The 22,083-nt window shown below is 43.7% G+C and overlaps 1 protein-coding gene across 1 annotated transcript in view; it reads left to right on the top strand.

Annotated features, from left to right (window-relative positions):
• Positions 1-21,910, top strand: part of LOC139662650 (myosin phosphatase Rho-interacting protein-like) — a gene marked incomplete at its 3' end in the record, with an annotated part of 37,933 nt that extends 16,023 nt beyond the window's left edge. Inside the window, exons 4-14 of the mRNA XM_071541360.1 lie at positions 9,422-9,573; positions 11,262-11,346; positions 15,499-15,721; positions 15,992-16,550; positions 16,878-16,903; positions 17,978-18,120; positions 18,315-18,431; positions 19,985-20,041; positions 20,154-20,222; positions 20,331-20,420; positions 21,801-21,910. Of these exons, the coding sequence (XP_071397461.1) occupies positions 9,422-9,573; positions 11,262-11,346; positions 15,499-15,721; positions 15,992-16,550; positions 16,878-16,903; positions 17,978-18,120; positions 18,315-18,431; positions 19,985-20,041; positions 20,154-20,222; positions 20,331-20,420; positions 21,801-21,910 (1,631 nt within the window). The remainder of the gene's footprint in view (positions 1-9,421; positions 9,574-11,261; positions 11,347-15,498; positions 15,722-15,991; positions 16,551-16,877; positions 16,904-17,977; positions 18,121-18,314; positions 18,432-19,984; positions 20,042-20,153; positions 20,223-20,330; positions 20,421-21,800) is intronic.
• Between the last annotated feature and the right edge of the window lie 173 nt (positions 21,911-22,083).

The following is a 22,083-nucleotide window of genomic DNA, read 5'->3' on the forward strand; positions in this document are numbered from 1 at the left end:
CTTTTCATTTGAGATTTCTTGCAAATTAGTCTCGGTGAGTATGATTGCCGTTTGGGGTTAAACCAAATGCTTGGTGGCAGTCCACTGCTGCTCCATGGTGAAAAGTCCTCAAAAGGTTCTTTTTTTTATTCAGAATGTCTTTTTACCATCCTGTTCTTTCTCCCTTCTTTCATTTTCTTGTTCTTTTTAATGATTTCCAGCCATTCATTATCCAGAGAAAGGCTGGCTCTGGGAGGCTTTGGCTAAACCAGTGTCCACTCTCACTTGCATGGTCCTCACTTTTACTTTCCCATTACTCACTCAGACTCACTTTCCCATCCTTTTCTCTCCCCACTTTCTCTTATTCTGTCACTCTGTCGTATCTCTGTCTTTCACTCCACTTCTCTCTCTCGCCAATAAATCATTTGTGCTGGAGCGGGCAGCCAACAGTATTGTTTAACTTCTCTCTCTCCCCCCCAAACCCCCCCTTGTCTATAAAGCCAAACATGGGCTGACGGACTGCTCGCTCAGTTTGCTCTAAACACTAGACCAGGACACCGACAATAGGTTTCATTTGAAGCCTCAGCGTGAGGGGTTTAGCCAACTTTGAGACAGGCGCTAATAAAATGGAGGGGCTAGCTGCACAGAACAGTGGGGTGGGTGGGTTGGTGTCCACGTGGGGGTGGGGGCATTTAGGCATTTTCACTTTTGGAAGTTATATAGCAGCTTCAGTGAATCACACACCACACCACACCACACCACACCACACCACAGTATCATATGCCAGAGTCTGTGTTTGTCTGTGGTTGTGCCCTGAGGCTGCCAGTGCTCTGCTGTGACTGTCTCAAACTTGGCCTCTTACTGGGCCTAAAATGCCAAAGCCCAGTAGTCTGTGCAAGGAACTACATTTCACTTCTGTTTAGATTGGGCTACAAGATTAATATTTTAAACACTGTACCACTAAAACATGAATGATTCCTGCCCTCATACTGTAGCTCTGTGTTGTTTTTAGGTTGTAGGACGGGTAGCCAAGATTAGTTACGTCACTGCAGTAAGACGTCTTGGTTGGATAAAATCCAGTCGTACCCGGCCTGGGACAGGGCATCTTTATAGGTTGTTGTCTTGGGATGGCCTGCACTAGCCACAGCTGCAGCTGAATGTCTTTCAGAGCTGCAACAGGTGCAGGTGTATTGGCTGACCTTTAACCCCTCACCTCGGCTTGGCGACTTGCCAATCCAGCCACCTGTTGAGGTCAGGTCTCCGCAGCCAAGATATTATTAGGATTACAGAAATAAAGTGCAGCCTTGGAGTTAGATCTGGTGATCTTGATATTGTAGCCAGGCTAAAATTTAAGAAGGATGGTTTGTATTCCATGGGAGGTAGAAATACTTGATATACAGGTGAAGGAGCTTTGCGGGACTACTCATATCACAGAGTAGAACCTCAGAGAGCATACAAGATCTTTTTACTGATATTCCTGGGCCTCATTTCATGGGTAGTGCTTGCTTGTAAAATCCACACAACCTGCAACTTAAGTATGTTGGCCAGCATTTCATTGTTGTTGGGTGAGCCGCTCGCTCTTTAATAACCCACTCCAGCTTCCTCAGGTCCTTGCCCAAAATTCCCACTGCCAGCAGGCATGGATTGGCCCGTCTCCAACCCCAGCACCTAATCAGCTTAGTGCTCCCTTCTCTCCTCTGTGCTTTTTCTCTGCTTTAAAGAGAAAGCAACAGAAAATGCCCCCCCCACTACCCCTACAAAAGATTTAGAAACTAAATTCCTTTGAGATATTAACTACTGATCGAAAAAAGCTGGAAAAATTATACAGAAATGTCATAAAATGGAAAACAAAGAACTGCAGTAAAATACTCTGAGGCCACGTCAGAGCAAATAGCAAACATGGCTGTAAACACCTACAGTGTGTGGGAGGCATATGCTGACGATTCAAGTCGTCTAATTTTAGTTAGATTAAGTTGGTGTGGTCTAAATTAAGTTAGCAAATATATTGATTATTACTTACGATGTCATGGCTAAGCACACCAGTGATCAAAATAGTTTTCTAATTTCATCAGGATATTGGAAGTACGCAATGTTATGTCACTCCTAAAAAATGCTTACAAGGCCAAGATATCTGGCATCTTTTCCAGGAATCAAGAGCAAATAGACAACACTTAGCGGAAAAAAACTCAGCCAACTTGTCTGTCTTCATCAACTTTGAGCTGTGCTTGCACAACAACATATTGTGTTCAGATAATACTGGCCCATCTTTGACTCAAAGATCACATATCTGAAATATGCTGAAATCTACAGGATACACGAACCGGAGTAAATAAATAAATGTTATTGTATGCCAACAAACCAATCATATATTTTAATCTAAAAACATGAAATAATATATTCCTCGATCCTGACTGGTGGCTTGTAGCTGACATCACACACATGACAAAAACTGGGTATTCAGAAAAACCAGAAGCTGTGTTTGAGGTTTAAATATACACATAATTTTGCTAAACTGTTTGCATGCCCCAGCAAATTTTTGGTTATCTATCTATCTTTTCTTTTTTTACATCTAAAACTCTCTGGTGCTATCACTGTCTTGTTAATGACCCCTTTACTGCGTAGCCCTCTTTTAGGGGAAGGACTTTTTGGAACAGCAGGTTAACTGCTAACCAGCAGACTCGGGCCTGTAGAAAGCTGCTCCTCAGCACTGTGGAAAAATGGTTAGCTCCAGAACTGAGGTATTAAGCTGAATACCCAAAGGAACATTTTCCTACCCCTCCCCCATATTCCTTTCGCCTCTGCCTGATGGGCTAATTTGTGTCTACTTAGCGAGGCTTTGGCAGATTTGCAGTCGTTATCAAAGAGTTATTTGAAGCCTGACTGCAGTTCTTACGTAATTTCTCCACACAGCGTGGACTGAGTTGCAGAAATTAGTCATTGTTGAAGCTTCTTGGTCATGGTGTTCCACGGGGGAATGATGTTTATGTACTTCTTTGTATGTTGATTACAAAGGTTTTGGAGAGGTGCCCATTTGCTGCTGTGGTGACTGTGGTGGCAAGGTCCCAGTAAAGACTATTCCCACTCACCTTGGCCTACTTTCCAAAGTGCTGTGTCAGAGGACCGCATGGGACGCTGCAGCAATCCAGACACTGCTGCTTTGGGGGGCCATGTGATTTCGGAACAACTGTTTTTTTTGCAAAGGAGACTAGAAGCTGATCCTACAGCTGCGACTCAAACACTTAGTGCTGAAGTAGTGAGTGAGTGGTAGTGTTTTGATCATAGTTGGCCTTGTCTGGGTTGCAAATGCAGTGAATTTAGACTGATCCATGCTGTTGATGGAGACAGTTTATTAAGCAACGTGCTGCATCACTGTGACGTGCGTTTGCAGGTTTAATATTCCATCAAGTGGAGCTGAGCCACTGAGGGTTTTAGATAAGCCGTTCCTTTCTGTCTCCATGGAAACGGGGCCCACCGCCCTCACCTGGGCATCTAATAAAATCAAAATGTTTTCCTTCTTAGTTTGTGTCTCCTCCCCTTCCCTTTCACCCACTCACATGCTCAGTTTCTCTTACTGTCACTCTGTCTCACTCACTACTTTGTTACATTTCCTCAGTGTTTCTCTCACCACTTCATGTACACATTAGTTACAACAAAAGCAACAAACACAATCACTATGCATGTGTAGGAATGAATTAGCACGCACTACACAATTTAGTGAGGAGTGTAAAAACTGGGCTAATGGAGTAGCAAGCAGACATAGCAGATGTCATGTCACAGATAGGAAGGAGGTAGAAGAAAGAGTACAATTTGATATGTTTTCTCACAAGTAGTTGGGTATGATGGGTGTGAGTGGGTTGGGTGTGATTTCCCAAGTGATCAAAGGGAGAAATTAAGTGGATTGAGGATTTAGTGTATTATTAAGCATTGACAAGAGTGCATAAAGAAAAGAAGAGTTTCGAAGAAGTAAAGAAGGAAGGAAGGCGTGAAGCAAAGAAAGTGAAGTAAAGAGAGTGACCAATCTGGGAAAACAAAGACGCACACACAGAAGTTCTGCTTAGACTGTCTGGCCAACAGGACATGACACAACTCGAACATAGCACCTGTTTCTGCAGCCTGCCTGTCTACTCTCTTGCCACCCAGACATAGACTGACTGATTTCTCACTCTCCTGTCTCTGTCTCTGTCTCTCCCTCTTTGTCTCTCTCACACACTCATTATCCCACCTGTTAGTAGATTAGTACTGCTACAGTGGGCAGTAGATCAAGTTCCTTGTATACAATTGCATCTGGTAGACGGCAAACAAATCCTAGCTACCAGTTTTGAAAATAATTCTACTGTACCAGCTCAGAGAATGCTCTTCATCCTCCAACTCACCCTCCTCTTCCTCCTCCTCTGCATCCTGAGCTTTGGCTCCTGCAGGCCGCCTAACACAACATTAAACCGCCCACATCTCCCACCATTCTCCATAAGGAGAGCACCATTGCCAGTTTGGAATACCATCCGCAGTCCTGCCTAAAATGCCTGGTGTAGATGCCTGTGAAAGGGCCAACGATGGCTTTTTCTTTTAATATCCTCATTGTAACGTTAAAAGGACGTTCTTGCAGCAAGCCTACACTGTAGTACTGTTGCTGTACTCTCAGGCTTAGGGCAGATACCTATACTGTCTGTAGCATTCAGCTGAACGTCTTGAACACATTCCAGTGGGGTGAGGTGTATGTGAGAATGCCTGGAGGACTGTACTTGCCCCGGCAACAGATATCTGACAGATATCCACCATATGGCCAAGTCTGATTTTATAGAGCTGTATGTGTCTGTGTGTACTACAGACAGGGGGTTAGGGGTTGGTATCGAAGCCCTAGTACTAGATTAGTGTTGTTTCTGTGTTGGGGTAAAATTACAGGACCAAGACGACTCCAGGACAGTGATGATTGTAATCATGGCAATGATCAATCTGTCATCTCTTGTTCCTGGGCTGATTAATTTGTATGTCTGCGTTTGTATGCGTGTTTGTGGACTCCTGAGAGAGAACGAGAGAGACAGACAGAGAGAGTGTATGTTTAAGATTTCCTCCGGACCAAGAGTGGAGGTGACTCCATCTCTCTGGCACCTGTGGACGTTACTCTGTAGCTGGTTGTTGGCTTGCTCGCTGGTTTCAAGAATGTGTGTTTACCCCTGTTGTCCGAAGTTGCTAAGGAAAGACTCATTGTATAATTGCCGTTATCGGTAACAAGCAGAGGAAGTTGGATCCTGAGCAGCACATTTTACGCCATGTTCATGAGTCAGGATGAGCCACTGCCAGTTTGTCAGCACTCCTTTTGCTTTCCATCTCTTTTATGATCAAAGTCAAATGACTTTGGATAGAAGGTGAAGACTTGGAAGCCGTCTTCAAGGATCTTGCTGCTACATGCTTAACAAAAGTATGATCGCATGAGTGAATTCATAGCATATGAATTTGTCACCACACAAAGTTGGTAGACAAACAAACTGGCGCCAGTTATCAAATAACAGGTGTTTATAATCGAATTGCAGGTGTTGATAACTCAATAACATGGGGGATGATTCACATTTATGGCAGTGTACCATACTGATAGGTAATGCATGACAAATCATGATAATATAATGAAAAAGGTGGAGGCAATACAAGTCTCCATCCATCATGAAATTGCACCAGTAGTTACAACAACTCCAACTCGGCACTCAATGTTGTAATCTTAATTGGGAATGATAGCCATAAGTGGAAAATCATAAGCCCGTGTCATTTAGAACATGGAAAATGATGCACCTCTGCTGAACTCATTTTATTGGCAACATTACCCGTTGGCTGGTGTTCAAAATACTGGCTTTTAAGAATCGATAAAACTTTAAAATGTAACACAATGCCATGCCGTTCCCCCGTGTTCCTCTTAACTGAGTCAGTTTCACTACACTCTTGATTTCCGTGTCCAGAACTTGGTCTGTCAGACCCAAAAAGTTGACGGCAGAGGAAGAGAATTTGCTTTGCAACCAAAAATGAAAGTAGACTGTACGCCGGCTGCCAAAAGAAGCAAATATTTCTCTCGGTGTGTCATTAGAGGGAGAATGGGATGTTTTGCTAATCTGCGGAACGGCCAGGGGTGAATTTTTGGAGGGCGCAAAGGCATGCTAGTATGGCGCTTACTAATTACCATGTTGTAAGCAGAGAATCCGTTCCTAATGAACAGTGTTGTAATGCTGCACAACATCTGGACAGAGATCACAAGAAGACAGACTGAAAGATCACGAAAACTGAGTAGAGTATGGTTAGAACATAAGGCAAAGAGAGATAAGCCTAGATTATGCAGTGGAAGTGCAAGAAAAAAAAGTTTGTTTTTCAGTGTATTTTGGTCTGGTTGGGTCATTGCCCCATCTGTTAAAGCAAGAGGCTGTCATCGAAGGTTACCTGGTTCTTTTGTCAGCTGTGGCACTCTGCCCCGCTAAGCCAGAGAGCAGTAACTGCATGAGCAATGAAAATAAGAAAAATAACAGGAGAGGAACTTTATCTCCTGCACCAACAAGAATATTGTTGGCACAGAAGTGGACTGCATATCATTAAATAGCAATGATGGGTCATTGATATTAAATCTAAAGTCTAGTCATGACCTTTGACCTAGTAAGTACTGCTTTTTGCCTCTGCAGCACAGTACTGCTCTCTAGACATATTATGATAGATTAATTGGCACAAACAGTCTGCTGCTTTCACAATCACATCTTCACATCACAGATGCAAGGCCAAAAACATGGCTGCTTATACAAAAGCTCACCTGCCCCGACAGACATCTTAGTCTAGACTAGAGAAACTCTTTTAATTTGTCCCTGTCACTCTCCTTGAAACTCTGCTCAAGTGCTCCCATTGAGACAGTATTTATACTATTGTCTGAACAACTTCAGGGACAAGAAAAAGTTTATGCTGGCTTCATCCATGCACCCATCACAAAAGGACACTTGTTTGGGCCTCTTGTCTCTCTTGTGTCTCTAAAATCTTGGTCATTTCCTCGTTGAGGGTTAAGGGGAGGAGTGGCTCTGTGGACTGTGGCGGCTGACAATCCCACATTGTGTGTGAACTGGTGCTGCTCCACAAAGGGCCCATTGTGGAAAGTGGCGGCCCAGGGAGAGGGGACCAGGTCTAGGCTAGGTGACAGAGAGGTCTGTGCGTTTGGGGGGCCTGGGTCTGGGGGCTAGAGCCGCGGCAGCCGTCCCAAAGAGGAGGCGTGTACTGGCGGTCAGCTGACACGACGCCGGGCCTGGGAGTGTGCACACGTGTGAGAGGAGTCCCGTGCTGCAACTTGTCACACACCCCCTGCACCACACACATACTGTTCACCCACACAGCCACCACCTACTGTATATAAGCACCCAATCCTCAGTCTCTCACAGGGTTGCAGCAGCTTTATGAAAGTGAGTTTTTCATCAGAGCTGTTGTCAGTCTCTGATTTATTTCCATGTGCCAGTAGAATCCCATGCTGTGATGATAACGCCGAGGGCTTAAGCTGCTTGTACAACTGTTCCCAGAATCTGGAATATTTTGCTGTTTATCCTCTCATGACCCCGGCTCAAGGACAAGCCCACGTGTGGTGTGTGCTCTTGATTTGTTTACATAGACAGATGGCCCGAGCGTTCCAATGTCATAGTCCAGAAACTCTTTTTTTTTGTTATTTCTCTGCTGTGCCCCTTGACCACCAACTCGGTACTTAATCTTGCTTCTCTGACCCTCTACCGTTCCTTTCCCCCCCATCTGCAAACCTTCGATCACTCCCCATGTCTGAGAGTGACAGGGCTCTCAGGTCAAGCTGACGCCAGTCTCTCTGTCCAATCTGAAGCAGGCCCAGGCCCTCGCCCAGCTGTCCCAATGTCTATTTGTCCGTCTGTCTGTCAAGCCCGGCTGTTGCCCCAGCCTCTCACCTTGGTGTCAAGAACCCTTCCACATTATGCACCATTTTAAAGCCAGGGGCATAAGAACCAAACCATAATGCCCAACTGAGTACCTCCCTCTTGTTTTGCCATAGTACATGAGAAGTGGCAAAGGTCATACCACCTGCTACACCATGCTGCTCAGATTTTCAGCTCTTACTTTTTCTCTCTTTTTTTTAAGTATTAGCCCTACCTGCTATCCTTCTTTTTCCACTCTGCTGTGCCAAACTTTCATGTGATGCACTATCTATTACAATATAGACAATGGTAAAGCAACTGAGAATGAAAAGTGGCATTTAACAGCAACGGGGTAAATAGGGCCTCTCAACCGCCCTTTGGGTGGGATTACCACAAACTGTTGACTATTGACTTCTCCATCCACATCAAAGGCCATCCATATGCTTAAATTGCTCTGTGACTGACAGGCTATGGTTATGCTGTGCATATTGGGCTCTTGAGTCAGATTTATTTGGTCAGTAGCTAACTTGAACCTGATACCTTTTAATTTTGTCTCCCACTCTATCTCCTAATGTATTCAGATTTGCTGATGGCTGTAATTTATCATCTGTGGGTCCCTGGTACTGATGGCTTGGGACCTCTGTGGTATTTTGGTGTCTGTAATTCTGCCTGTATTTATAGTGCAAAGAAGGTAGGACCCAAAGGTTGTTAAAACAGCTGCCTGTGCCCAGCGTCCTTAGCTATGCAGCACTCATGTTACTTCATTGAGCAATTCTAAATCCCTCAGTCAACTTGAGCTTATCAGGGCTTCTTCCATTGCTTGACTAAGTCATTTGGAGGTCACACTAAGCAAAAGTCAGATTCCTGAAAGGGTAATGTGTGCAGATATTTATCTGCTTGAAGTAGTGTCTTTCCAAGAATGTATCTCCACAGGTTTTTGACTAGCAAATGCACATAAAATAGCATTATTTTGTCAGCATGTATGTCTATCACAACAGCTATTCATTGAGCGACTCAGTAAATGCACTAAATACATCCTCTTATCTGCTCCAAGTCAAGCCAACAAGTCTCCATTCATTGCAAATGAGCTGTGTCTACATACACAAAGCCATTGTGTGCTTACATAAACCTGCATGTAAAACCTTGAGTCAGTGCACACAAACCAGTATTATTCTGGCAGTCCTGTGGCCACATTGTTTATGGCTGACAGATGGCATCCATGTCATCGTGCATAGTTGGGTTTACACCTCACAGCTAGGTATCAGACAGATTAAAATCAAACCCGCTCAGTGAACCCATGAACTCGCACTGTTTATAAATGGCACAGACAGTCCTTTTCACAGGCCCACTCAGACTCTTTCTAGGGGCATAATAGACAACATCGATGTTTGTCGTAAAAGTGTTAATGTGTGGTATGTAGCTTGGCTTGAAAATTGATGCTTGGGTGGATTGTGTTAGAAGACAGTTTGAAAGACCATGTGGAGGGATATGTGGGCATGTTGAGTTCTGTTCAGTGCCTACTTAACACTTTCTCCATGTCTCTCTGTTGTGTTCTCCAGCCCAGCACTCTGCCCCAGGGCACCATCAACATGAATCAGTGCTCTGATGTCATCGATGGAGAGTCCAGGACGGGCCAGAAGAACTCGCTGTGCATCCTTACCCCTGACAAAGAGCACTTCATACGGGCCGAGTGTAAAGAAATCATCAACGGGTAAGAGATAATGACCCAAGAATGTCATTTGTTAATTTAGCATTTACGAAAAACAAAAAGTCTTGTGCCTTTGGGTGAGCAGTATGGTTTGTGTTGCTGTGTCTTTTGGGTTGAGTCAGTAGAGATGACAGAGAGGTGGAGAAGGGAGAAGAGTTGTGCGCAACTGGCGATGCTGCCAACACTGCTCTGCCCCCTGCTGTCTCTTCTGGGCTGTGCTTTCAAGGAGTTGTAATCCACACTGCAATGACAGTGCACATTCTTGAACTGTTCCCTCTCCCTGCCTCTCTGCCTTCTCTGTCTGTGTTCATAAACCCCCATAACCCTTGGCACACTGCTCTGTGCCGTGCCTGTAACACTCAGATCGCAGTACACGATACACAGTAAGCTGTAAGCCTCAGAATTCAGTCTCCCTCTGTGCCTCTGCTCCGCTGCTCCTCATTCAAAATGTGTTTCTGCACTGCACTCCCATCCTTGGCTGTAACATGCATATTAGCTATTCTTAGGAAAGTCTGACTCACAACACCCCCTCTCCATTATGCTACCTTCTCTGTCATTGTCCGCATCCAATCTCCCATCATCTACTCCCGCTTCGTTGGTCCTGTGCCATCCTGCAAGCATATTGGCCCTGGCAGGGATGTTGCCATCTGACAGGGGCTTGGCCACCATGGTAAACTCCCGGTTTAGGAGATTGTCTGTTTGTTTTTTTTTCCCTCCTCATGGTGTGGTTAAGCCTTTCACACTCTCACTGACTCCCGCACCCCCCTCCTCTCTGTGATTTCCCCTTAAATTCAGAAAACCCTTAAATATCTATCTAATAATATGTGTAAACTCTAACAATCACAATAACAGTTGTAGTTTTGCAGGTTGAACACCTTTATACCTCAGTGGGGGGAAAAGCTTCAGTGTTAAAATATCTTTTGCTCATATTTCTTTGTTTTCATACTGCAAAATATAATATGAGACAATGTATTGGTCTTGCACAAAGAATAAAAGAATGACATGCCACTAAGACCACACTGTACTGCACTCCAAGGCAATGAACCAGAAGAGTATTTAATTGTGGAAATAGCCCTGTCTTGAGATTATATTTATTATAGATTCATGTTAAAATGCAGCGCGGATGTCTTGACAAAAGCTGCATTTGTTCATTTGTGACTGTCAGATGTCTGGAACTGTGGTGTTGGAGTGTCACAGTGCAGCGCTGTTGAATAGGATTTCACACTCCTCACAGAGTGGGTGGACAATGGTGGAATATGTGACACTCTTCAAGTGTTCTGCACCATAGTGAATGACTTAATGGCTCCAATAGGAACAGTATGACAGTATTATCTGTGCTGTGCCCTTTCAACAGTGGGGAATAGTGTATATGTGCTTTTCAAGAGTGATGCAAAGCTAATTCTGCTTTGTGTTGGACTTTGAGGGATGGGACAGAGGCTAAAGGTACTCTGTAAATGCATCAGCTCACTGTAGAGAGGGTATATATGTCATAGCATAGTTGTATCTTTTTGTAGTTGTTAGTATTTGAGGTCCTGGCCAGGTTTTTTCTGGAATGTGTTTTTTTTTTTTTTGTTCTTTGTCCTAACGGGTTTTGACCCCACCACAGGTGCAGGGTTTGTATAGTCTGCATTTAGTGTTTTCAGGGCCGTCACTTTCAGATGTAGGTTTTGACCTTTTGATTATCTTTGTAGGTGGCAGGAGGCTCTGACTGTCTACCCCAGGACCAACAAGCAGAACCAGAAGAAAAAACGCAAGGTTGAACCACCCACTCACCAGGTAATGCACCCACTCACCCACTCCATGGTAAAGTGCTTTTACCTTGATCATAAGTGGGATGTTTTTGCTACGCATTCTATTGTTCGTATTTATACTGCATGATTATGGCAAACTCTCTTTACAGTGTTTCTGTACGTCCTGTACATAGATGTGTAGCAGGGAGAGGATGAGGACAGGATGGTACTGCAACCTTAGCCTTCATGCACTCACTGTACTGTATTTTGGGATTATTCTTGAGGTGGTATCATATTTCTTTGAAGTGCAGCAACGACTCTTAGGGAAATTTTACACAGTGCATCCCTGAGTCACATGGAATGGCAAATTTAAATAGGTGAATGCACTGTATGCTGCCTACGTGATTTGTCGCAGTGCTCATTGTGAATAGCAGACGAATAATAATGGGAACACTTGATTTGATAGTACAGCGTGTTTGATAGAAACTAAAATAGTGATACAGTAACACTCATTTTGCTATAAAACTATACTAAAAGTATTCTTTTGAGTCTATAAAGTCAGCTTTGTTATTGGAGCAGTTTCAGAACGTGTTACTTGATAAAAATCAAAGATTAAGAAGTTTCAGGAGAAATTCTGCATACAACAACATAGGGCAGTTTTGTTTTCATAGATGCAGTATTCATTCAGTTTGACTTGGCTCATGAAGGCTGACTAAACTATCAGCTGGTTAGCAGGGATCAAAAAGTGGCAAAAAGCAAGCAAGCAATCCGGGCTGATGATAACAGCTGCCCTCTAAAATAACATTCAGCAATGTAACCATAATCCTCTTGCTTGTGCACTGAGGCCTGGCAGTTGGTCTGCCAGTGACACAGCATTGCCAATGCTGGCTTCTGTGTGATTGCAACTGTTTTTGTTTTTTCTTTGACTATTTTAGTTAGAACAGGATAGATCTATCAAAGCAGTTCTGTGTTTATACAGTAGATGCAGTATTTATTCAGTTTGGTAACGCCCATGAACAGAAAGAGAGGCACAGCAGAGTGGAGTGGTGAGTCAGGGGCTAGAAGGCCCAGGTTCAAGCTATGTGTGTCCTTGACCAAGACACTGGATCCCTTGTAGAGGGGGGTGAAAGATAATTTCCCCTTTGAGGAGCAATGAAGTATCTAGATAGATAGACGGATTAATAGATGAAAAATATATCATATAACATCTAAACCATAAAGTTGAGCAACTAGAAACCAAAACACAATTACATTCGACAGTCTCACAGCAAGGTGAGCAGAGCCAAATAAGGTGAAGAGTAATATGTGAATTCTAGTATGAAGTCACATTATCTCGTTGGTTCAAGCCATTCATGTGATATCCATGAGGCACACAATGCCCAAAGGGATTTGAAATACAATTTTCTTGTCGGTACAAGCTTGCATGTGCTATACAGTAATCTCCCTGGGGGTAGGTAGATACAGTATAAAATAACAGGGCAATGTAAAGGTGCATCACCGTAATAATGGTTTTAATGACAAGATGAAGTAATGGCATTTGATATTGTATGGCACAGACCACCCACCATGGGATACGGTTGCTATTTTCCTTTCCTCCCTCCTTTTTGATGTGAGGCCAGATTTGTGGTGGGGGCACGCAAAACAGTCTCTGAAGTTCATTGTCTGGTTTCTCTAATGACGGTGCCCCGAATCAGACTGGCCTTACTGAGCTTTCACAAACAGGCTCATTTGCAGAGGGACAGCAGAGACACAGACGTGACCTTGACTTGTTTGTCCCATGTTGCTCCCGTCATTTATGTCTTTTTTTTTTTTTTTTCAACAAAGCTTCCTTGTGTAGGTATGTCTGCCTGCCATTTTCTTCAATTTGTCTGTGACATGTCTGCTTCTTTTTACATTATTTGTCAGTTTCTGTCCCTTGAGCTGTCAGCACTTTAGGTTACCTGATTGACTGTCATTGTGTCTTTGTGTGTGTTTTCATCTCATTGGCTCGACTGTCTGACCCCCCCACCCCGCCCCCCCTGTTCTATTTCATACACTCATTGACAGCAATTAGGAAGTCTGGTTGCTAGCAGCTCTTCCTTCCAAACAATACTATAATTACAGGGCCCAAAACTGGATCACCGACGCTGTAGAGCTGGAAACTTCAGCCAGTAGTTATTAAGATATTTCAGCACTACACAGTTCCTACCTGTCTCCCTCTTCCTTGGTGTTGTGTGTGTATGTGAAATGACTACTTGTTCAAATAATAGTGGAGCTGCTGGTAGATAAATCTGCACAGCAAGTCAAGGCCAAGCCATGTAATTAAGTTTGTTAACTTGTGAGAGCGATGATGCTTTCATTGCTTTTCTCAGGTCAGTTTGCAGCATTGTCTCATGGGCTGGTCTGTGCTTTCGGGCAGATTTCCTTTGCAAGGTATGATTACACAGGGGAGATTGTCACAAAGACACATCCACCCTTGTGATAAGCCTCACTGTTTGCCCACCTCCTCAGTGTCAAGACCACATTTTCACCTGAAAGCTCTCCACCCACTTTAGCACCATCTTGTAGGAGACACATGCCAGGCAAGCTGTGTCAATACATGGGCACAGAAACACCTGTTTGCCTTCTGGGAAGTGCCCTCAAAGTCAAACACTTGACAATGAGAAACAAGAACAAATGCTTTGTCAAGAAATACTGGTAATTATTGCTGTCTCGGATTGGAGCTGAAAGCAGTCGGTCTGCCTTTCCAGATTGCTCTGTTGTTCTTCAGCACTAAAATACAAAACCTCTTGTAATGAGTGCCTTCTGTTACAGTTTAGCATAAATGCTAAACTGTAACACCTAAGGCAAAATAACACGGATAAAGTAGCCAGGAACTCAGCAATGTCCCTCAACTTAAACTGGACCTCACCTCTTTCATTTTTAGTTTGGTATCAGATTATTAGGTCTACCAGTATTGATTATACTCAGCAATAGATGCACACATTAACATAAAAAGCTTTTTGTGATTGGCAGGCCGGAGTAACTCCAAGTCGTTGCTTTTCCACCGGAGACATGAACGGACACCCAGTGAGTTCAGCTTGGCCAAACTCCTCTTCCTTCCATGCCGCCCTGAGTGGCTTTGAAATCCCAGTCCTTACAAATCAGACCTAATTCTACTCCCAGTCAATCTAGGTGAAGGGGGAATAAAGTGAACATGCTATTTGCACCTCTGTCTTTGTTATTGAAAGAATGATCCTCAGCACAGCGGCATGTTGGTGGTGATTGAAGTGGGGTGGCTGAAGAGATTATATTTGAGGGGCCCTTTGCTTCTCTGTCGCTTTCAAAAATCTTGCTTTCACTTCTTATCGGCTCAAATGATCTGTGGGTTTGCTGATCACCAAATGGATTGTGATTATGATGTGCTGGTTGCATCAGACTTTGAATGCAATTGTTTCTTTACTTTGCATTTATTAATCAGTTAAAGATGGTAAGTATGAATTTGTTGTGGGGTTTTTTCATCCTTATCATATATCTATTCTACAGAATGTCTTCGTTGTCTGTTCTTTGTCCTCTGTATTCTCTAATAACACAGGTGTGTCTGCCATAAAGGAGCTCTTTGTTCTCTGTTGAGCAGTCCATCTCTGTGTCTTGCTCCTTACCACGAATCCTTCTTCCCTTTTCTCAGAATTTGTCATTTTGCTATTATCATGGAAACAATTTTTCTTTGCTCTGTCACTCTGGGTTTGACTTGAAAGCAGGACATAAATATCAAGAGACAAATGAAAAAAAAAAAAGAAAATCGGCCAGCGGTGTCCAATAATGTGCTATGGAGGGCCAAGAGTCTGCTGGTTTTCCTTCCAACCAAACACTACAGCAGCTGATTTCACTGAATAGCACACCTTCACGCAGAGAGGGAGAAATTAATCAGTGAAATGTGTGTTGAAATGTCTAGTGATTAGTTGGAAGGAAAACTTCCATACCCCTGGCCCTCCATGATTTATGAATGGACACCACTGCAATAGACAGTAGGTACAGTATAGAGTACATGTACTTCATTATTTAAAAAGGTTCATGTGTTTATTGAATGAGTTTTGACATTCATTATTCAGTATTTTTTTTTTTTTTTTGTTTATCTCTTTTCCTCTTCTATTCCTTTCTTTAGTCTTTGTGCGACCTCACCTCCCTTCATCTTTTTTCCTCTTCCCACCCCCTCCGTCCGTCCCCAATCTCTCCCCAGGAGCCCGGCCCGGCCAAGGTGACGGTGACCAGCAGCAGCGGCGGCAGCATCCCCTGCCTGCCCAGCAGCATAGCCAGCGCCGAGCGTGTCCCGGCCAGCCGTGCCAGCCTGTGGCAGGAGGAGGCCCGCTGGAGCCGGGCCACCATCCCCTGCAGCCGCAGCGCCTCCTGTATCAGCCAGCTGGCCCAGAGCCACCCGGGCTCCAGTGTCACCAGTCAAGACGGTGAGGACTAAGGAGAGGGCGTGGAAATTCATATACACACACACACACACACACACACACACACACACACACACACACACACACACACACACACACACTCCAGCTGCTGTTTCACTGAGATCACCTTGGGACATGGTTTGCAGGTCACAGTCAACAGAAATGCGTTGCCACTTGCCGTTTTGTTTAACTCACTTTAAGTTTCTAATCTTTAACTTAATTGTAATTTGTATGAAATTGTCAATAACTGACTCTGGATCTATCCTTTCCCAGATGGCAGCACCATCAGCAGTGGACGCAAGGTACGAGTGGAGAGCGGTTACTTTTCCCTGGAGAAGACCAAGTCGGAGCCGTCAGCGCCCATGCAGCCTTCCCAGCCACCCCAGCACCTGCCCCTGTCCTCTTCAGCATCCTCCTCCTCGCTAGGAGCCCCCAACCACAGGTACAACTCCGAGTCAGACCCCCACAACTCCCCTTATTACCCCTCCCCAGACCCCCTCCCTTCCCCAGGCGCCCTCCTCTCCCCCAGCTACTCCACCATCAGCTCCTCCCAGAGCTCGCTGGACTCTGAACCCAGCAGCAGCGCGCCCAGCTGGGACGGGCGCAGCGGCGGTGGAGGGAGCGTTAGTAGCGTCAGTGGAGGAGGAGGAGGAGGAGGCGGCAGGGTGGGCCGGCCCGGCAGGGAGTACGCCGCGCTGTCGGACGTGCCGCGGGCTCGCAGGCTGAGCTACCGCGAGGCGTTCCGCTCGGAGAAGAAGCGCCAAGAGCTGAGGGCGCGGACGCGGAGTCCCGGCAGAGAGGAGGTGGCCCGGCTGTTTGGGGAGGAGCGCAGGTAAGACGGCATGGATTAGAGACATGCACAGCACACTGAAAGATTACACACAGGCGACACTGTCAGTTTATTGCCACCTGCTGTAAAATGATGACTTATACTAGAAAACTAGACTAGTACTAGAAGACCAAATCAGTTCTGACCACAAATCATATAGCAGAAACATAAATACAGATTCACTTGTGATGATGATGCAGCCAAACATAATAGGTAATCATAAACAGGCAACTGATTGTTAGCCCTACCCATAGCCCTGCGTAGAAATTATTGATGTCATGCAAAGACCTCTATTATGTGAAACTCATAATCAGCATTTCTGTCCTGTAGCGCCACCCTGTGGCTGCTGTCTTTAGGCACCTTTTATCACTTGAACATCTATTTCTTTGCCCCCTATACTAGCTTATCAACGGTTTTCAATTAATGATTTATGGGAAATAAATGCATGTATTACTTTCTGCACCTTTTCTATTGCTCTCTGCCTCTTGCTCTTGCTACTTTGCTATTTGGTTTTGTTGTTTTGATCTTTTCCAGGGGCTTCTGAAAGGAGCTTCCCGGAGCTAATGCTCTACCAACCCTTCCGCCCCTGTCCCAATGCTGTTCCCTGCTGGTCACCGCTGATACCTGCTTTCTATCATTTCATCTCTGCACTGCCTGGGAGCACACACATACATTATTTGATTATATACATACCTACACAAACAGACACACACCCTGATTGTGTTTTATACATACAGTTCCCTCTTGCTCTCTCTCTCATACACACACACACACACACACACTAACAGGTCCAGTGTCTTCAGGTAACGCTGATTGTGCTGCCATTGCTGCTACTCCTGGGATCTGGTTATTAATCCTCCAATGACCCATCCTAGACTTCTTCCTCTTCATCTTAAATTTAATCTCTCCCCATATCACACTAGTCTTCCATACTTTGACATACTTCTGGCTCATTCTCTTTTGGGGATCATCCTTCTACTTTAATTTACACATTGTTGTCTATGAAAGGGACTTTGTGTCAAGATTAATGTCCAAACTTCCTACACATGTAAATGTATCTGCACTTGTATTCTGCACTTATATTGTGATTAGTCCATTGAGGACATTGGTTTTGTCTCAAAGTTGCTTCCATGTTGTTGATTTTTATGCTGACTGCCTGATACCATTTGAGGAAGATGTGCTGCAGCCTGTTCTTATGAACAGCCTATTACATGTTATGGCTGATCTTTTATATTTTACTGGGTTTTCATTGGTATGCTGCAGAAAAGGCACTTTTATAGAAGGATTAAGATGTTTAAGCTTACTTTTTTTTTACTTTGTTAGACTGTATAAGACTTTTTTTTAAATCTCATTTTAAGTGTGATATGTGTACTGTGCCACACTGTGCATTGTGCCTGTCCCGCTGAAGCTTGTCTTTTTGTGTCTCCTAGGCGTCCTCAAGTCATTGGCCGGTTTGAGGAGGGGCCAGCATGTAGAGCGTATGGACACAAGCAGCTCCACTGAGCCCTCCTCTAATACCACGCTAATCCAGAGACAAGGCCGCAGCGAGAGACGCTACCTGGCTAACAAACATGTATGCAAACCTGAATAACCAAATCCAAAAAAAGTGTAAAACACAGTATCAAAGAATTCACTGAAGGACATATGTATGATAAGAAGAGTTATGAGTTAGAAATGATTTCCCTGGTTTGATAGGGGGGAATTTCTTAGATCTCCACATTATGTCAAATCATGTAACATCAAGCGTGTCATGATTTGTATTTTTAGGAGATGTCACTGGATGCTGGGAAGGACCGTTCAGTCCCTGACGTGTCCAGCTCCACATTTGCCAACTTAAGAAGAGCCAAGTCACTGGACCGCAGAGTCACCGAGTCCTCCATGACTGTGAGTTCTGAGTACAGTTCTCTAAAAGTATACAGAGCCATAACCAGTGGACCACAAAGCCATTTTCATGGCTGGTTGGCATAAATTCTCCAGCTCATGGAGCATGTAGGGTAAAGGACAAGGTGTTTAATGGGAAGGAGGGAGATGCGTATGTCAACAAACCTTTTTCTGTGCAGAAAATAGGGCTGTGATATGTCAAATGATTGATATGTCCTCTAGGGGAGCTGTTTATTGAAATATGTAATCAACATTGGCAGTAATTGCGATTGTTTGACAGAATATTTTTTCTTGTCAGAATTTTTTAGAACTTTAAAATTGTTTAAATAAAAGTGATTTCATAAAAAAAAAATATGATGTCAGTGTGCAGGATTTAGTGAGTTTGAGTATGATGAAAGGTTTTCACCAATATTGTACTTGATTCATGGACCAAAGATTACCTGGGGCTCTAAAGCATCTTGTTTAGAAATCAATTTTGGACACAACTCTCTCTTTAGCAATTAAGTGCAGCCTCTGCGATTTGGAAATTGTTCATATTGAGATTTGGATTTTTTTTCTATTAATTATTCAGATCTAGATTACAGTGGCCCTCAGTTCTGCTAAATGCTGCACCGGGATCTCCTCAGGTTTTAACTCTACTAGTCCAGCCAGCAGTAAGCTGCTGATCTGAGGTCTGTTCAGGGAATGCCGTTGGGGTGTTCCTGTCAGTGTGTGGTTGGTCTGGCTGGTAAACTTGCAGCTGACAGAACCCCCCACCCACATAGACACACACACACACACACAGCACCACCCCGGATATAAATAGCCAGCACAGAGGCTACAGCCGCAGTAGTGTGTATGTCCATGAGAGACGGAAAGAGACAGATTGTCAACATATGAAGTGTACTGAGTGTGAAGGCAGTTAGCCATCAGAATGACTCTCTGCCAGACGATGCCACCACACCTGATGAAGCTCAGCAAAAACAAGGTATTGTTTGAGTGAGCAGAAACCAGATTTTGGAAGAATGGTTTACTTTAGAGTCTATAAACAGACTTGAGCTTGGTTTGAATGACTGAGCGAGGCAGTTTGAGTTTCACAGGGAAAGTCCAGCTCACGCCAGTCCGGGAGCCACATATTGGCACTGTGACTGATTGAACTGATGGTGGTGAACTAAAATGTAAACAAATAAACATAAATGGAACATTGTTTAGAGAAATGTCAATAATATGTTCGGATTACATCAGTAATGAGGATTTACCTTTTAATACAATGGCAAAAACTAGTACAAAATGTAAACATTGACCCCAATGTTAGGATTTGGATTGCATAAGCTAAACACTTTTCAACATGATCATTAAGTTTGTGGCTAACTTGCTGTAGTAGTGTTACGCCTGGCTATTTCTTTTTGCCTGTGTTTTTTTGTACTTATTTGTTTGAAGTCTACTTATTTAGTTGAAAATCTCTCCAGACTAGCTGGTAGCCAAGTTAACTATCATTGATAAGGATGAGCTAATTTAGTTGCATCACATATCGCATCATATCACATTGATGCCTCTCTGATTTGTTTTCTCTGCAGCCAGATCTGTTGAACTTCAAAAAAGGATGGATGACCAAGCTATATGAAGATGGAATGGTAATTTGTTTCATTAGTAGAAATTAATGACTGGAGACCTCAACTCTTTCCCCAATTGAACTGCATAAACATCCTGATATTGTATAAATATGGTGGTCTTATTCCCCTTTAGTGGAAGAAACACTGGTTTGTTCTTACAGACCAGAGTCTGAGGTACTACAAGGACTCAGTAGCTGAGGAGGTAAGGCTTTTTTCCTTCAAGGGGTTTGTCAGTATTGTGATTAAGTGGTCATTATTTTATGCCAATGAATAGGTAAATAACAAGGATTTCTTTTTTTTTTTTCCCTAGGCTTCAGATCTGGATGGTGAGATTGACCTTTCTACATGTTACGATGTGACCGAGTTCCCCGTCCAGAGGAACTATGGCTTCCAAATCCTGGTGAGTGTTGATTCTGCATGCCATTGATTCTCCGCTGTCATTGATCACAGCTAAAAAGCTTAAGGTAAAACTCATCGTCTATACGGTGCTGCTCTGCTGTGACCTACCAGTCTATAAACAGCCTGAGTCACCATGTGGTGCAACTGTAGGGATCAGGTTTTGCCATTTCTCTTTTTAAAACAATTCTTTGTCCCGTCACGAAGGATGTCACTTGACCTGTCATCCCTCTGTGTAAGGCTGACATCATGGGGGTCTAAATCTGCCACAGACGTTGCCACCCCTGGTTGTCCCCCTGAACCCACATGCCCCTCATCCTGCACAATATGTTTACCTAACCTCCTGCATTCAAAAAGCCTGTCCTTGTGTCCACACTTGCTCAACAACACTCATGTTTTGAAAACCCTTATGTATAAGCTATTTTTAAGGCTTTCACCCTGAACCATAACGGCATAACAACTATGCAGTTCCATAGAACGTCCTGTGAAACTAATGTAAGGATGCTTAGCTCATATAATCCTTTGGCTGTGAACCAAACATCTCATCCATTTAGCATATGCCAAACACTTGCTGGACCCATGTACTTGCTTGAAAGTTAATCATAACTCGCCAGCTGATGTCAGTGGGCGTTTTGTTCATGTTACTTATAGATTTCAACTTTACATACAAATCCAGCCTGTATGAGTATGAGGAGAACAGAGACTACAAGGTCATTTGTTATGTTTACATTGGCTTGAAGCAGCTTTCTCTGGCTATTTTTCTCAGGGAATCCAGAAATAGAGTTGTAGAGAGGATCGTTGTCTCTTTGGCTGAGAACAACATGGGTTTAGTGACGAGAAATTAATAACTCTGTATTTATAACTACTCTCTCTGCTCCATGTTCAGACTGGTGGGGGGCTAGAATTGATCTGAGTGCAGAACCAAAACAACACATTGTTGTCTGCATCAAATACATGGGGTGCCTAAATATTTGATAGGATTCTTGTAAAGTGCCATCTCTATTAGACACAGTACTGATATAGATTCAGGGGTGATATTACTTGGTGCAATGTGGTATGTAAACTTGATTGTGTGACACACTGAACAACTGTGTTTTGTTTTCCATTCAAGTTTAAAACTGTCTGTGTAATCCATATCAAAGCCCTCCAATGACCTCACAAAAAATTTCAACATAAGCATTACAAGTGAATAGGTTATAATCAATTAAGGACAAGTAACTGATATCTGCTAACTGAAATGGGAAAAGCCATGCTGCTGCATACCAGAAAAGCTTAGGCTTAGAATTTTAAAATTGGCAATAAGGTCACGGTAAGAGGTCTTTTAAATCGGCATGTTGTCTCATCCCTGTCAGTCATTCTAATGTCATGCCTGCTCTGTTTCCAGTGTAAGGAGGGGGCATGCACTCTGTCGGCCATGACCTCTGGGATCCGTCGCAACTGGATTCAGGCCATCATGAAGAATGTGCGGCCCACTATCGCCCCTGATGTCACCCGGTAATGCCCCAAGAGGATCAACACTTAACCACTGGCAGATATAATAACTGTTTTTTCTCACTTATTTTATCTCATTAATCTCTCTCTCCTCCTCGCCCTCTCTTTCCTCTTTCTCTCTTCTTCCCTCGACTGGTATTTCCAACCTGCTTCCAGGAAAAACGTCTCTTTGAAAC

The sequence above is a fragment of the Centroberyx affinis genome, unplaced genomic scaffold (genome assembly GCF_046629955.1).
Source record: "Centroberyx affinis isolate AG114_WGS23_722 - 3 ecotype Tasmania unplaced genomic scaffold, CSIRO-AGI_Caff_v1 ptg003856l_1, whole genome shotgun sequence".
Lineage (NCBI taxonomy): Eukaryota > Metazoa > Chordata > Actinopteri > Beryciformes > Berycidae > Centroberyx > Centroberyx affinis.